The sequence below is a fragment of the Parasteatoda tepidariorum genome, chromosome 7 (genome assembly GCF_043381705.1).
Source record: "Parasteatoda tepidariorum isolate YZ-2023 chromosome 7, CAS_Ptep_4.0, whole genome shotgun sequence".
Classification (NCBI taxonomy): domain Eukaryota; kingdom Metazoa; phylum Arthropoda; class Arachnida; order Araneae; family Theridiidae; genus Parasteatoda; species Parasteatoda tepidariorum.
The window spans coordinates 64,679,210-64,695,712 of record NC_092210.1 but is presented as its reverse complement, the minus strand read 5'-3'; the positions used below and the strand labels follow the sequence as shown (position 1 = coordinate 64,695,712).

At 27.6% G+C, this 16,503-nt stretch overlaps 1 protein-coding gene across 1 annotated transcript in view; it reads right to left on the bottom strand.

The window, feature by feature from the left end:
• Nucleotides 1-16,503, bottom strand: part of LOC107452663 (nephrin) — a 219,305-nt gene that overhangs the window by 11,960 nt on the left and 190,842 nt on the right. Inside the window, exons 7-10 of the mRNA XM_016069211.3 lie at nucleotides 14,245-14,532; nucleotides 10,264-10,563; nucleotides 3,195-3,326; nucleotides 105-132 (exon numbers count right to left, since the gene is read on the bottom strand). Coding sequence (XP_015924697.1) covers nucleotides 105-132; nucleotides 3,195-3,326; nucleotides 10,264-10,563; nucleotides 14,245-14,532 — 748 coding nt within the window. The remainder of the gene's footprint in view (nucleotides 1-104; nucleotides 133-3,194; nucleotides 3,327-10,263; nucleotides 10,564-14,244; nucleotides 14,533-16,503) is intronic.

Sequence of the window (16,503 nt, the reverse complement as noted above, 5' to 3'; positions counted from 1 at the left end):
TATAGATTATATAGATATATAGATCTGTATGTCTTGTTTTAAATCATATTCTATCTATTTTTTCTATAATCTTTTTTTAGAATTGATAGTGAATGAGAACTTACTCGGTTGCTATCTCTTGTTTCGTTGATTCTGAAAAAAAATCAGAAAAAAAAAATGAAGCTGATTACTTTTAATAGAAGTTGCACCACAAAAAACAATAATTTTAAAGAAGATAGTTTGGTCTTACAATCAGAAAAGGCAAAATTTATATTTCAAAAAATTATTTTAACACAGAGCAAATAAATGTTTCGTTCCAAGATACATTTGGAATAACTGATGCATGAGAACCTCATATAAAAATTTGTGTCTATAAAACAGTTTTAAAAAAAATTCAGTTTTAAAATAGCTAGCAGCTATTTCATTAATAAAAATACAATGCAAACACGCTTAAGGCATTTCCTTCCATTTACATAGAAAATGAAAATTTTATTAGTTTTTTTTTTCAATCTTACGAAAGAGCTTCAAAAAAAGTATACTATTTTGATGCAGTTTTTCATGAATTATTTTAAATCCGATTTAAGATGTAATACGATAAAATAAATATTTTATGCATTAAGAGAAAGTGAAATCCCAATAGATGTTAAAAATTTTTGTAAGCGACCGTGAAAAATAATTTAATTAAATATTTTCAAAATAATAATGAAAAATGTAGCTGAGAAAAGCATAACTGAATTTTTTAACGATCTTGACAATAAAAGATAAAAAAAGGAATTTATTTAAATTCGCCCAATGGAAACGCACTCAAATTTCTAGATTCAGACATTGTTTAAAAAGAGAAACATTGTAATAGATAAAAATGATATATAAAAAAACTTCAAACAATTCGAGAAAGAAAAAAAAAACACTAAAAAAACTTAATGTTGGATTATATTAGGTAAATATGGAAGATAGACAAACATGTATATATGGCAAATTAATTATTTCTCTGTCATGTAAGCTTAAAGAATACAAGGTTTTGCTGCTTTAAAAGCTTTAAAATCGTTGGATAGTTTTACAGTTGTTTTTTCTTTTGTAAAACACTAAATCGTCTCTAAATTATACTACTTGTTGAGAAAAGCTTTAAATTTTTTCTTCATTAGAAGTTAATCTGTGACATACTAAGGAATCACTTCACAAATATTAACAAAAGGAATCCCTAATTAGATTTTAAAGTGTTAAAATCGAACTAAAATAGTAAAACAATTTGCTTCAGCATTTTTTCAAAAATTTACTTGATCTGATGGTTAAGCGTAAATAAATTGCGATCTTTTCAAATCACCTTTACATTTTAAACACCTATGCGTTAAAAAGATAATGTTTTGCCTCAGTAAATTTTATTAGACATTCAATATCAGATAAACGTAAAATAATTGTATTGAATGAAAGTGGTTGCAGTTTTTCTTTAAGAAACTCTGCATGATTATTATGTATAATGATTATTCCCGAATAATCTTTAAAAAATGTCTAAAAACAAAAAGCCTAACTCGCATGTTTTATGTAGAAAACAATGTAATTCATTTTTGAAATTGCTAAAATTAAATATTAAGCATTAAATTATCATAATTATTTTGTAAATATATTTTTATGTGGGAATTTTCTAGCTCGACTTTTTCGTTAAATGAATGCTTATTTTTAGAGGAACATGCAACCTGATATTGAACTGGTATCGATGAAATGAAATCAAAAATTCAATCTCGAGAATAATGAAAGTAAATAAATAGCTTAAAAAACGCCTATTAACCTAAAAAAAGTAAAATAGAGCTAAAACATTGCAATGAAGATAGAGATGAATCAATATATGTTAATGAAATTTTGAGCAAAAGTTCTTCTATGAATATGTCATAAATAAAATAAATTTATAGATAAACTTGAGAAAAAAAATTTAGTTTTGTAATGTGCGAAAGAAACTAATAATTTTTTAGCATTTTTAGATATCTACATTCGTACTATTTTCAGTTGAAAACTGGATTTTTCCAATTATGTACTCTTGCAATCCTTATTGATAATTAAAATAAAAAGTCTATCCAATGAGGATCGAAAATTAATATAATAATGAAAAATAAAAACGCAATTAATGAAGATGAGTGTGCAGATCATCAAAAAAATTTTTATTACAATTTAAAACTTGATGCTATATTTAATAATCAGTTCTCTGTTTCTTCTCACTGTAAAAGAGGTTTCTATTATTTCCTACACCCACCATTACTTAAATTAATTGTTCAAATTTCTGTAGCGTTTTCGTGTTTATTATTATAACTTAATTATTATTTTATAACCTTTCATGTGCATACATTTTTAGTTGTCTTTTTCATACGGTTCTAAAATTGTATGATAAGTATAATCTTTACGAGACATCCAGTATTCGTGACAACTCATACCTTCCACTTACCGAGTATTTTATTCATTGAAATATATCAAGATTACAACAAATATATTTAGGTTGTTTAAGATAATACAAGGTGTCACCTTTTCAAATATAAAAAATGATTTTCTCCATTAACTCTATTATTCTCTATTAGTGTTTTGAGCAGGTTAGTAAATACTAACTAAATACTAACTAAATTAGTTAAATACTAACTAAAGTCTTAATTTGTGGTGTAAAATTCGTAAATAAATTATGAGTGGAACTTTTGCCCACTTTAAATATGACAACTGGTTTGCCCTAAACTAATTACATTTACCTAAACTCAATTGTTACCAAGAGGTTACATGAATATGGTAAGAGGTTAGAGGCTAAATTTCTATTTACTTATTTTCTTTACCATGTTGCAAAACGTCAGTTTCGGTTTTTTTATCAGTATTTATAAATTACTAAATTAGTGTCATTTTTTTTTCAATTTTGAATTAACCTCAATTAATTTAGTTTTCTTCAAAAAAGCCATTCAGTGCCCTAAATTTCAGTTATAAGCATTTATAAATTACTATCATTTCTTTCAATTTTCAAGTAACCTCAATTAGTTTACATTTGCAAGACAAACCCATTCAGATTCCTATTCTACTTTACTTTGACAAAACAAAGGTTTTACGAATTTTACGAAGACAATGTGAGAATTATTCATGTTTTTAAAAGATCAGTCTGACATATTCTATGCGTCTTTGTTATGCTATGAGAAAAGACTAAACGAATGAATAATCTGAGGAAACGTAGTTAGGAAGTAGAAAGAAATATTTACCTTTGTGCCGATTGTGTCTCAGCTTATGAGCAACTACAAAGAAAGCAATCATGACAGTCAGTAATAGAAAGAGGGCACCTGCCCCGAAGAGGATTGGTATCAGAAGATTTATGTCAATGGAATTTTCTTGAGCTACAAAGAGATTATCGGCTCTTTATTATAGTTTCAGTATGCATCTTATGTTCACAGATGATATGATCAAATAGAATTAGTTATTACAAGATCTTAGAAATATTGTACTAAGTATTAATGTACGAAATAAGGCTCATTAACGATAAGATATATTTCCATTTTTTATTGTGAGTTTAATATTAACCTAATATTACAAGACTTTCTCATTTCGTCATGCATAATTTAACAAAATAATTTGGCATCAATCGCAAAAGTTAAAAAAAAAAATTCTTTTTTAAAGCGAATTACAGCTAATTTTTGAGCAAATAAAAGGGCTAAAATATAAAATTATTAGTTCTTTTTATTTCAAAAGAAAAAACAGTTTGGTTTTAAAGATACAATAGTGATAATATTAATAATAAAACCAAGCATATACTTGTACAATCTTAGAAAAATAGGTTAACCATATTATTTGAACCTTGAATAAAAAATGTGGTTCTATTTTTACGGCAACCTTAACTAAGGGGTGAAAAATATCAAGTTTCCTTTTTGAAAATAAATAGAACAGCTCGATTTAATCTTTATAATACATTACGATAGAAAATAATGGTTCAAACGTGATACCGCCTAACATTGGATAAAATTATATTTCTTAAAAAAAAAAAAATGCATATTTCATATTTTAATACAATTTCTCCATTAAATTTGCTTCTTTTTCTATTATTTCTTCTTGGAAGAAACAGTTTTTGCGTCATTTGAAATTTAATTTTAATCATAGAAAAACTAAACTAAAAAAACTTAATTAAAAATCCCAAAAGCTGCTTTTTTTAAATATAAATAAGTATATTCAAATATATATAAATATATAAATTCGTAGAGATTATTCTGATCCAATACGAATTATTAGCAAAGAATGAAGTGGTTAGCTTACTTTGTATAAAATTTCGATTATCATTTCAATTTCCAAAGTAGGTAATTCTATTATATAAAACTAAGCGTTAGTAAATGAAAATTTCATGAAACTGCTTCAGATAATATACGTTTCATAATCACTTAATCAATTCCTTCAAAGATAATTGCTTTTCGCTAATTCTATTTATTTTTGATACGAAAAATAAAGAAGATTTTCTATTTAAATGGATCAAATAAGCTCATAAATATTACAGAAAATACTGGTATTAATTTAATTGATTTTTAAAATGTGATTAAAAGTAGTTTGGAAACTTATAGTTGCATTTAATAATTTCAATTCATGCTCATAAATGAGAACCAAACGAAAAATAGACAAATTTACATTGTTATAACAAAAAACATAACATTTATCGAATAGAAATAATGAGTTTGAAAATTGCAGAACCATATTTATTTAATTAAAAATCAAGGAAAAAGAAGCATTTTCAACTAAAGCAAACACTTCCCAAGCGGTACAAAATTAAAAAAATTAAGTTAAAAATGCATTTGTTTTTCGTCGTTTCTAGCAACAAAAAATCTATCACATTTTACAAAGAAAAAAAAAACAATATGTATTTACTACTAATTTGAGATTTTATTTCACTTTCATAATTGAAAAAGTTATTTGACAGGTTTTATTTAAATTTTACACGGTTTTTTTAAAATTGCAGTTTAAAATAATGTTGTTGTTGTTGTTGCTAATTCCCATCTGGTCTGACGGGGTCAGACCAGATCAATAAATCCGTTGACGTTAAGAAAATCCGAAACCAGAATGGGAGAGGAATGAATGTCGTTCCAGTCCAGCCAAGATGTGCTCAGGTGATGCCTGTTTTTGTTGGCATTTAGGGCAAAGAGGAAAAATTTTTTGATTAGCAGAAAATGTGAGACTTTTCAGGTGTCCACTGGCCAGTCGGGATAAGCAAGTGTTGGTTTGCCTGTCACCAGGAAGAGATAGAGAGAGTCCTGGTCTTTTTGCTTTATACCAGTAGTGAGTAGGTGGAAGCAGTGTTTAAAATAATAGGGATATTTTGCTTTTTTTCCGTACTCTCCCTTACGTAAGATGCGAAGTAATTGCGCATGCGCACTTGAAGTATGCATGTATTAGTTCTCTTGAAATGCGCATGTGCTCGTTAAAATAATAAATCTTACGTGAATGAAAATAAGAGATTTAATGAAAAACCATGAGTTAAAAAACTCTAGCATAGTGGAATATCTTCTTAACTTCGCCCACAATGTATGGTTGAAATACCATAGACTTGGTTCTATTAACCACCAAATTGAAGGCTAGATTTTGATTTTATTAAACAAAATAAGACTAATTTTAAAAAGAAGTGTCATTAACCTATAGTAAGTTAATTTTACTAACTCTTTAATTTTTTAACATCAGAAAGATTTCTTCATTCGAAGATTATGGCGAGAAATTTTTATCGATGTTTGAGATAATGAATCTGTGCAAAAGTGTAAGTATTTTCTGCATGATACTTTATCAAGAGCTACAAAATAACGCAGAATTGTCTACATTCCATATCTTGAAACAAAAGAACTTGATATAGACATCCGTTTGTTGGTATACATCAGGGGTTTCCAACTTACCTGAGGCCGGGGACCACAATTACAAACGCAAATCAAATAGCGGGCCGCAACTTTATCAAAATTTTATGTAGGACTCCTTTATGTTTGAAGGAACATTAAATATAACTATCAGATTTTTACCAAGTTGTACAAAACAAAAGTATTGAATTACAAATTAAAATAAGAAGTAGATTTTGAAAAATATTTAATTGTTATTAGTAATATTTCTAAAAATATTAAATAAATAATGAAAATTCGGGCTACATTAACTCTAATGTGCACCTATGTATTAAACAATTAATGTGCAACAGATATCAATTTGTTAAGATATAAAACTTTAAAAAGGTTGGTATTAAAACTTACATAGTAGCACATAAAATATTCAATGAGAAAATTGAGGTTTGTCTGCTGCAACCACCAAAGAATAGATATTTAAATTTTAAATTTAAAAATTACAAATGTGTGTATAAATATTTTCGTCCAAAATGAGTGGTTTCAAAAAGTTGAATCGGAGAATTTCTTCGAGAAAATTTTTGATACGCACATGCTAAATTATATTTACAAAATACAAAAAATATAAAATAAAAAAGAGCAACATGCACCATTATTTTTGCATTTGAATAAATATTTTCTTGGAATCAAAACCAGAGAAATAAATTTTTTTGCACCGTTGGTATGTTAAATTTCACAGAAACGAATAAATTAGGTTTTTATTAACGAGAAAAGTATTTTAAACCCATGTATATTTTTTACGAAAATTATCCGCAAAAAAAACAACTAATATATCTTAGTTCGCGGGCCACAAAAAAAGGCTTCGCGGGCCGGATGCGGCCCCCGGGTGCCAGTTGGAAACCCCTGGTATACATACTACGATTTTCTGTATCTGAATATTTTGTGAGTTTTAACACGAGTCTTCCCTACGTCTTTTTAAGGTTTTCACAAATTTTAACTTAATTTGTTTAATATATAAAATGAAAGTTAAACTAAAATTATTTCTGTCTGGATATTTCTAAAATTCAAAGAAAAATTTTAAAATTTAATCTTGTTTAATTAATGATTAAATTCCGATTTTTGGTTTTGAAGAGCTTAGTGAAAATTAACAAATTACACTCTAAAATATGTCGGATCAAATTACGTCACGAAGTACCTGCACTTTGGATGCCTTATCCGTAAACTCCATTTTTCCGTAAAATACAATTTCACCGAAAAATATAAAAATATTAAATGTAAAAACTACGTTATATCTGACTTTTTGTACCGTAGCATGTTTCGGTAAAAATGAATGCTACTGTAAAAAGTACCGGCACACTGAGTGCCGTTACTTTTTACTGAAATGTGATCTGGAATTTTTAGGATTGTCATTCTCGGGATCAGGAACGATCAGGATCGTAAAGCTCTCTAGCCAAAAACAGAAACTATAAAAGGGAATGGTGAGGATATAAAAGCAGTTAATACAAATCATACTTAAAATCCACCTAAGCATTTCGATTGTAATTTATAAGAAGTCCTTAATAATAATGACTGATATTACAGCTTTTTATTACAGAAAATATAAATAAAGATAAAATAGCATCCTGATACAGTGGAAGACAGTAAGATAACTGGATAGGATCCTGGTTACGCTAAGGTTCTGTACTAGAAGGTGTTTTCGTTTGCAGCTGTCATTTACCTCTGCACACAAATATATTCTTCAAAACGCAGGTGATCATGTGACATATATGAATTCGAAAAAATGTTTTTATACAACCAGTATGTTTTTTTTTGTTACCAATTTTCATTCTATTTGAATAAATATTTTATAGCATGTCTCGGATATTCCCGGTTTATTCCATTGAAATTACAGCACCGTTTGGTAATGACATTTCTTGTAAAGAAATCTTAATTCCGGTTAATAAAATTCGAAAAATATGGTACTTAAAGCATTTATTTGATAATTTTTCTTTTTATATGACAATGGTTTAGTTCAAAATCATAGTTCTTACCTCATACATTTAGTAGCAAATGCAAAAATTAAATTTAACCGAATAAACGGTTTACCATGCGGTTACCAACGGTTATCATGATAAAATTAAAAATTTTAAGAGGTTTTATAAATTTAACACATATTATGAAATTAAACATGGTAAATTTTATCGAAATTATTCCCGAATTGTTTCTGTAAAAATTACCGAACCTTTTGGTGTTCCCGTTAAGCCAAAAAACCTGTAAATTTTACCATATTCTCTAGTTTTGACCATACTTTGTTTCGCAGTGTTATTCTACGTAGTTTCTATTCTTAGATTACTTCCATAGTTTTTGATAAATTAAATAAAAATGATAATCTTCAATCATTCAATATACAGTCTTTTGAAGAAAGAAAAATTATATAATGCAAAGCGTGCAACTAAAAATATAGTTGTAGTATACACAAGAACAGTGCTACAGTGTCAAGTTTGTTTGATATGTATTAAAATTATTTCAAAGATTAACGTTAGAAAATAACTCCAAGAAAATTAGTCTTACTTTGCAGAACGCATACGCATTTAATTTCATATAGTTTCCCTTTTAAACATTTTAGGTACATTACAAAACACGTACAATAATACACAAGTAAATATTTATAAATATTTTATTCATTAAGCTCAATACCTCGAAATAATTTCCTCAATACAAAAGAATATCCTAAGTTTTAGTTGGTGTTGGCTTAAATTTCTGTTAATTTATTAAAATTTTGCATGTTTAATTAATCTCATTGTATACTTTAGGCACATTAAGCAAAAAAATTCTTGTAATACTAACAACAGCATCTTAAAAAGCCTATCGAAGCTAAAATGTTTAAGCTTATTCACCGAATAGTAATTTGCAATTTAAATTTAAGATTCAATATATATTATGAATAAATTAAACAAACCCTTAAAGGAAGTAAATATTTTCAAATAGTAATTTAATGGTAAAATATTTTCAAACATTTATTTATAGTTATATGAGTTATCATAAATAATTTCATTAAATATGTAATTTTAAATCACTTGAAAAGTTTCACAATGCACCACACTTTATTTCAAAATCCTATCTAAGAAGAGAAGATAAATATTTAAAATACTTTCGTAGTTTGCTTTTAATTTATTCTACTCAACTAATTAAATTAGGCGTCTAATAAAATGAGAAGTTCAATATCGTATTTTCTTTTCTATAAATATTTATTTAAAATGTTCGAATAGGGGAAATATTCTTCTTCGGTAAAAGTTAAACGCTATTTAATAAAGTTTTCGGAAAAGTAAAAAAAGCAGATTATTTTGTTAATCAATGAACGTTAAAAGAATTTTCGTATTAGCTACGCCTTTTCAGAAAGGAATATAGAAAATAAAGGTGATTACCAGAAATAAAAAACAGGGAAAACGGAGTATATATATTTATATATTTCCAGTATTACATATATATATATGTATATATATATATATATATATATATATATNGTATTATTGTATCAATAGAGCTATATATATATATATATATAGTATCAATATTGATACAATAACGGAAAGAACTCCTTTTTGCGGATACAATCGTGTGGGTTGATGAAAAGTTTATATCTTTTATTTTCTGGTTTTTTAAAAAAAAAATTTCTTTTTTTTCTTTCCTCCCAGTTGTTTGTTATTTTTTTATTATTATTTTTCTTTCCCCTCTTTTTTTACAGGTCTGTAATTTTCCTTAGTTTTATCTTCATTTTGAACTTATCTTATGAATTCTGTTTACTTGCAGCTTATGCGCAATAAATGAAACTTATTGTTTTTCTTAATTTTCTTCGTTCCTTTTTGTATTCATTTATTTTGCTGTATATATATATATATGTATATATATATATAACTGTTTACATAATATTACGGTTGTTGTATTTTTGCATAAATACAATGTAATATTACGCATTTTTGGAATAAATCGAATATTTTTGCAATATTGATGTCATTTATAGTCAATATTGGAAAAAACAGAGCTTCCTTTATCTTGTTTGGGGAACTAACAACCTTTTATCTTTTAAATTAAAATGCTTAAATCATATTTATAATATTTCAATATTTAGTAACTTTCATGAAGACAGTTTCTATTTACAGGGATGCCGAATATAAAAGTTAAGATTATTTTTATTTTCATTTTCATTTCCAACTGAGGACAAAAAAATGCATAATATTTTGCTATACTTCATGAAATCCTAGTAAATGCGTATTTCAAAATGTTATAAATATATTCACGGTTTATATACAATTACGTAGTCAGATTTGAAACCTCGATTTCTTACTAAATGCTTTGTGACTTGGCTGAAAAGTAATAAGTAAAAGTTACTTATACTTTTACTCATTACTTTTCAATTTTTACTTTTACTTTACTTTTCACATTTTATTGATTTAATTTCGGTATTTTCTCTCATTTATTCCGAAAAATGTTATAAAAACAATACCTGTTCTTCTTTCTGCAGGTGTGAGAGTGGAAGCAACAAGCGCTACAGATTTGCTTTTTCCTTTTACATTTGAGGAATAAATTATGAGAAGATATGAAGTGCTTGGATGTAAATTGATGATTTCGAATACAGGTTGTGACCATTCTGTTACATTTTTCACGATTGTTTCGGTTAAGGAATTATACACTTCAATGTGGAATGTTTGTTGAAATCCACTGCTGTTGCTTGCTTTACAAAAAACCGAAATTTGATGCATTGTTTGATTAATGAGAACACAATCTTTAGGTGGGTCAGGAGCACCTGAAAATATATTTTAACGTCATATACGATTTCTTTATAGTAGATTAGAAAATAACAAGGATCATAATTCATGAGGAAACAAAATATATTTAAGATGCGTATGAAATATATATGGTTGTTTTTGAAATATACAACAGTCATAGAAGAAAATAAATTGATACAGCACAAAATAATATGAATTAGTGCAAAAGTATTAAAAAATAAATAAATAAATAAATCCTAAAGCAAAATTCATAAAGTAATCTGTAAAAAAATAATGTCTTAATGTAGTTATAATGTACCTAATTTCCTATATTTGCCTAAACATAGCATATAATGTATGGAGAATAATAATAAGCTATTAATGTGTGCAGAAACTCAGAAGTAAAATATTCTATATCCATGTAAAGAAAATTAAAGAGAGCAAATTTTTAATGACGCCCGGTGGCTGAGCGGTAGAGCTTCGCGTTGTCGTGCCACAGGTCCCTAGTTCGATCATCGGTCCGGGCAAGGTTGGCTCAGCCTTTCATTCCTTCGGTGGGTCGATAAATGAGTACCAAGCATGCTTGGGAACTAAACACTGGGGGTTTCGCATTAGGCTGACCACCTGACCGGAGCATCTACTCCTGACCCCAGAGCCCAAGGTCGAGAAAACTGAGATGGGCACAGTAGGCCTTCGCCCTCAATGGGCTGTCGCGAACCTGAGTTTAGTTTAAATTTTTATTGCAGCTGTAAATCTTCATAGAAAATGCCGTCTAAAGTAAATTATAAATTATTAGAGAAAATAAAAATATTTAAAAAAATTGAAGCTTAAAATTCTACTTTAAAAGTTTATAAAAATAATGAATTATTCCAAATTATTATGAAGAACAATCTGAAAAAGCAATCAAATAAAATATTTTTATTTGCTACTTATCCAAAAATTAGAAAAATAATTTCAAAAACTAAATGACAGTAAATAAGAAACAGAAATAATTTATTCGTAAGTAAAAACCCAATTAAATATGCAATTTTGGAAATACTTAAAAACGTGAATCTTAAATACTTAATACTTAAACACGTGATATACCTCATTGAGGTACAGCACATAAAAAAATAAGGAACAAAAAATTAAGGAGAACAAATTCACAAGCTTGACTTTGTAGAAGAAATATTATATTTTTAAGCACATCTACTTTACAGTATTTAAGTATGATACAGCATGTACTGTACTTCAAATAATATAGTGTGTACTCTATACTACAGGATTTAATCATACGTAATGCAAAAAATTAAAAAAAAAATTAATTTTGAATAAGCATGAGGAATGAAGATTCTAAACATTCTGAAAACACACTGAAGATACAACTTATATTTTAAGTAGTAGTTTTTAGATTATTAGTTTTAAAATGACTGTAAATTTTAATAGTAATTTTGACTACACAGAAAGTACTGCAATGTCTGTGTTTTACTCAAACGGACATTCTGTTTCATGATGTATAAGATATTTGAACAGAAATGCAAAATTCTTGTAACGATTTCTTGTATATATTTTTTCAAGCACTATTTCCCACCAGCAACCAATCCTTCTTCAACATATGGTAATCATCTTTTACAGGATAAATATTCAGCTGATTTTACTTGACTTACCCTTACTATCGTCATATAATGTTTCCTTTACATAAATATAGTGCCGTTCAAGAGAACCTGCACTTCAGGATCATTGACCTTTTATCACCTACGGCCTATTTTCATTGGCCATCCTTACGGCTGCGTCTTCAAAAGAAACAATAACATTTTTTCCTAAAGACTGTAGATACTACTAAAAAACTTGTGCTGGATTCCTGATAGCCATGGAAGAGCTTTTGATTTTACATCTCGTCTGTGGTCTTACGAGCGATTTTCTGAAAACGGATTAAATTGTAGGTCTACCTCACCCCGAGGAATCCTGAATTCTTTCGCCAGTGACCTGCACTCACTCCACCCCATTCATCAAGAAACAACATTCATTGCAGTTTTATTTGTATCCCTCGAGTACTTTCCTCGAATGTTTAAAGTTTTTCCTCATGGCCACTTGAAATGAAAATTGGAAGAAATTCAGTAACTTCATTGGAAATAATTTATTGCGTGATAAATTCATCAACCCTTACTAAAGTGCGATGAATGGATTACTTAAGTGAACTTCCGGAATCAACATAAAAACACAATGAGCTGATAACTGATTAATAGCGGGATGTTTTTTTCCTCCGTCCTACTTCTTCTGGAGAACGCACTAGGTCTGCTCATCGGGAAGACTGTGCAGCTCATAGGAAATTTTAAAAAAAACTTGTTACTAGAAAAATAGTTTCATCCTTGAAGGTATTTAAAACAGTAATTCAATGAATTTAAATTTTAATTTAATAAAAAAAAACTTTAGAATGTTTTTTAAATTTCGGACAAATTTAAAGCCATAAAAATGTTTATCACAATTGATGTAAGAACTTGATGAATCAAAACAACTTGTCCGTATTATTTATATACTTTACCATATTTCCAGTTCTGACAAAATTATATCTATTTTAAATGATTCCGGAAAACTTTTTTTTCGGAGTACAATGACAATAGTTAGATGCACTTAATTATACTTATGAATATTTATAAACGAGAAAATGTCAATATATAATTCAATAGCATGTAAGAATTTTATTACTTTCATTTTTCTATTCAATGATATTTTGAGTGGCATATAAAATGCAGGATTTTCTAGTGCTTTTACCTTTTAAGTTGATGTATTTTAATTTTATGCCAGAACAGAATAATTAGGGTACAATAAGGTTTTATAAGAAAATTGTTTTTGGTAGATTAAACAGATGTTTTCAGTCATTTTTGCGTCTTATTTAATATGTTAGAGATCCTAACTAGCAAGAATAAAATATGTTCGATTATATATTAATCAAATTTATTAATTACTGAAGTAATTTATAATTTTGAATATAATTGCTTGCCTTTATCCCTCTGGTTTAGAATTATGGATGATTAGAAATAATCATCACCCACCAACAACTAATCCCTCTTCAACATATGGTAATCAACTTCTATCTACTTATTCCTCCAACCCTCAACAACTTCATATAATTTTTCTTTCATAAGCTTGAACAAGATGGCCAAATGAAAGAAGGAAAATAATATCCGGTTGTGTTTAGGGATGTAAATCTTATTCTCATGTGCTAATATTTTGCTTCATTGATGTTGTTTCTTTATTTATAGTAAGTCTCTTACAAGGAAGGTACCCAAAATGCCTGTTCACAGAAATAATAGTTTTGGTATATAGAAGGGAATAGTAATTCATAAAAGAAAACTTATATATTTCTCTATAAACGGAACAAATTTTAAGAAAGAAGAAGAAAAGAAAAAACGGGTAAAATAGTGAAAATCACAACTTTGCATGTGAGGATCGTTTTTTTTTTTTTTTTTGAAGTTAGGGCATTCTGTTTTCAAAATTTTTATAAATATTTAGATTACGACAAAACAAATGGGATCATTTTTGGATCACAGGTGTATTCGGATGAAAGAGATCCGGATTATCAGAATTTCATATAAATTTTCTTTTTCATTATACATTTAAGTAAGTTCGCCCATTTATGTAATTTCGCCCATTTATGTAATTTCTTTAGCTATTTAATTGCATAATTCTGTACGATCTATTAATAATTATCGATTGTATCTATTAACGTATGTACTCACTTGCAGTGTATATATGAAATTGGCAAGGGTTCTTTTGAACGCCGACACTGTTACGTGACCAACAGTGCAATGTGCCCTGGTCTGACTCCGATTTCAAAGAGTATTTGAAAGTTCTATTTATAGCACCTTGACTCCAGTTCTGCTGTAGAAAAGTTCCTTCAGAGTTGACTAAAACCCACTTATATGATAAGACTTCAGGATAAGAATCAGTAGCACACGTGACATTTATAAGCTCAGTTGAACTCAAAGCATAAATAACAGATTTTGAAGCGACACAAACGGGTGTAACTGAAAAAGATAAGGTAAATAATATTATAATTATTAACTACAGAAAAGTAACAAATAGTATAATTATGTTTATAATTATTAACAAAAGTAAATAGCTTCTGAGGATTCGAATTTTTTTAAAAAACCGTATTTTTAAAGTTTGTTGGACTGATTATACTAAAAATAAACTTTATAGTTTATCATGTTAAAATATATTCTTCAAAATGATGTTAAAAGTTTTATACTTTACAATTTTGGTGCATTAATAAATAAAATGACCGAAATAATAAATACTCTATAAAATTTCTTTTCTGTGTGGAATTATCTTTAAACAAATACATTTTATAATTGTGTGCAAATTTTTTTAAAATTCCTTTAAAAGTTGAACCGCTCTCCTAACCAAACTATGGGGACCGTATTTTTTCATATCCTATATATTTTGGAGGTTAGAAATCCAAATCCGTCGAGAGAAAAGGTATGTTTATTTAGAGAAAATATGGTTTTTTGTAATATGTTTGATTTTGTAACTTAAAATTACGCCGTGGTATTTGTAGAGAACTACAAAAATTATGTAATTTTTCCGAGCACTGCGTTTGCATCCGAAACTGCGGTTGCATGCGTTTGAAAACTTGATAAGAATGAATAATGCAGTGCATATCTTTATGAATTGAGCAACAAGATATTAAATATTAGTAATTTCTCAATTAATTTTACATATTATTTTTTCCTTCGTATTTGCCTCCTTTGATTAGCCTATTTTTTTATCCAACTCCATTATGGTTTCTGTATTTAAATTATCTATCAATTTTGATGATACCATGTGAATATTTAGCTGATACTTTATTCAGTATTATCGATACTAGATCATCGATACTAGATCGATACTTTATTCAGTATCGCAGCTGATCTTTATTCAGTATTCAGTATAATTTATTCAGTATTATCGGAGTAATCTATTTAATTTTACCGTTAGATGTTTTATTTGAATTGCATGTTTAAAAAAAGAAACATCAAATCTATCTAACAAACGATAAAAATATTTTAAATCTGTAATAGAAATACATACAACGAACTGAAAAGGAATTTTAGTATGTTTCAAATATTACACGCGAAAGTTCGAAACCAATTTTATACTAAATTATCCCCCTCCTTACACGTGACAGTTAGAAACCAATTTTATATTGAATTATCCACCTCATCACACGTGAGAGTGGGAAACCAATTTTATATTAAATTATCCCCCTTATTACACTCGAAAGTTCGAAACCAATTTTATACTAAATTATCCCCCTCATTACACGTGACAGTTAGAAACGAATTTTATATTGAATTATCCACCTCATCACACGTGAGAGTTGGAAACCAATTTTATATTAAATTATCAACCTTATTACACTCGAAAGTTCGAAACCAATTTTATACTAAATTATCCCTCTCATTACACGTGACAGTTAGAAACCAATTTTTTATTGAATTATCCCCCTCATCACACGTGAAATTTAGAAACCAATTTCATGTTAAATAATCTCCCTCAGAATTAAATCTGGTTTTCAATTCGTACGAATTTGTCTACTTGTGGTAAAAAAAAACTATGCAAAACTTTAAAAATTAAAATGGCGTTCTCCTTCAGGTTCATTTTTTCAATAATTATATTATAATTTAAAATATGTATTTTGAAATTATATTGCACTTCTAATTATTTTTTTAAATATCTAAAAAATTACAAAGTGAATAATTTTTTTTTTTTTTTTAACAAACAAATATAACTTTATTGAGAACAAAAACACATAAATACAAAGAATATATATTCGTCGTCAAGAGGAAAATCCTGTCCAGGCGACAAAGAAAAGTAATACAATAAATTTAAAATAGAAATTTAAAAAAAAAGAAAAGAAAGAAAGAAAAAAAAAGGGGGTATTACAATCATAAATTATTTTGCTCATCATAAGACGTCATATATTGTTGAACACTGTAATAATAGAAAAAAAAAAA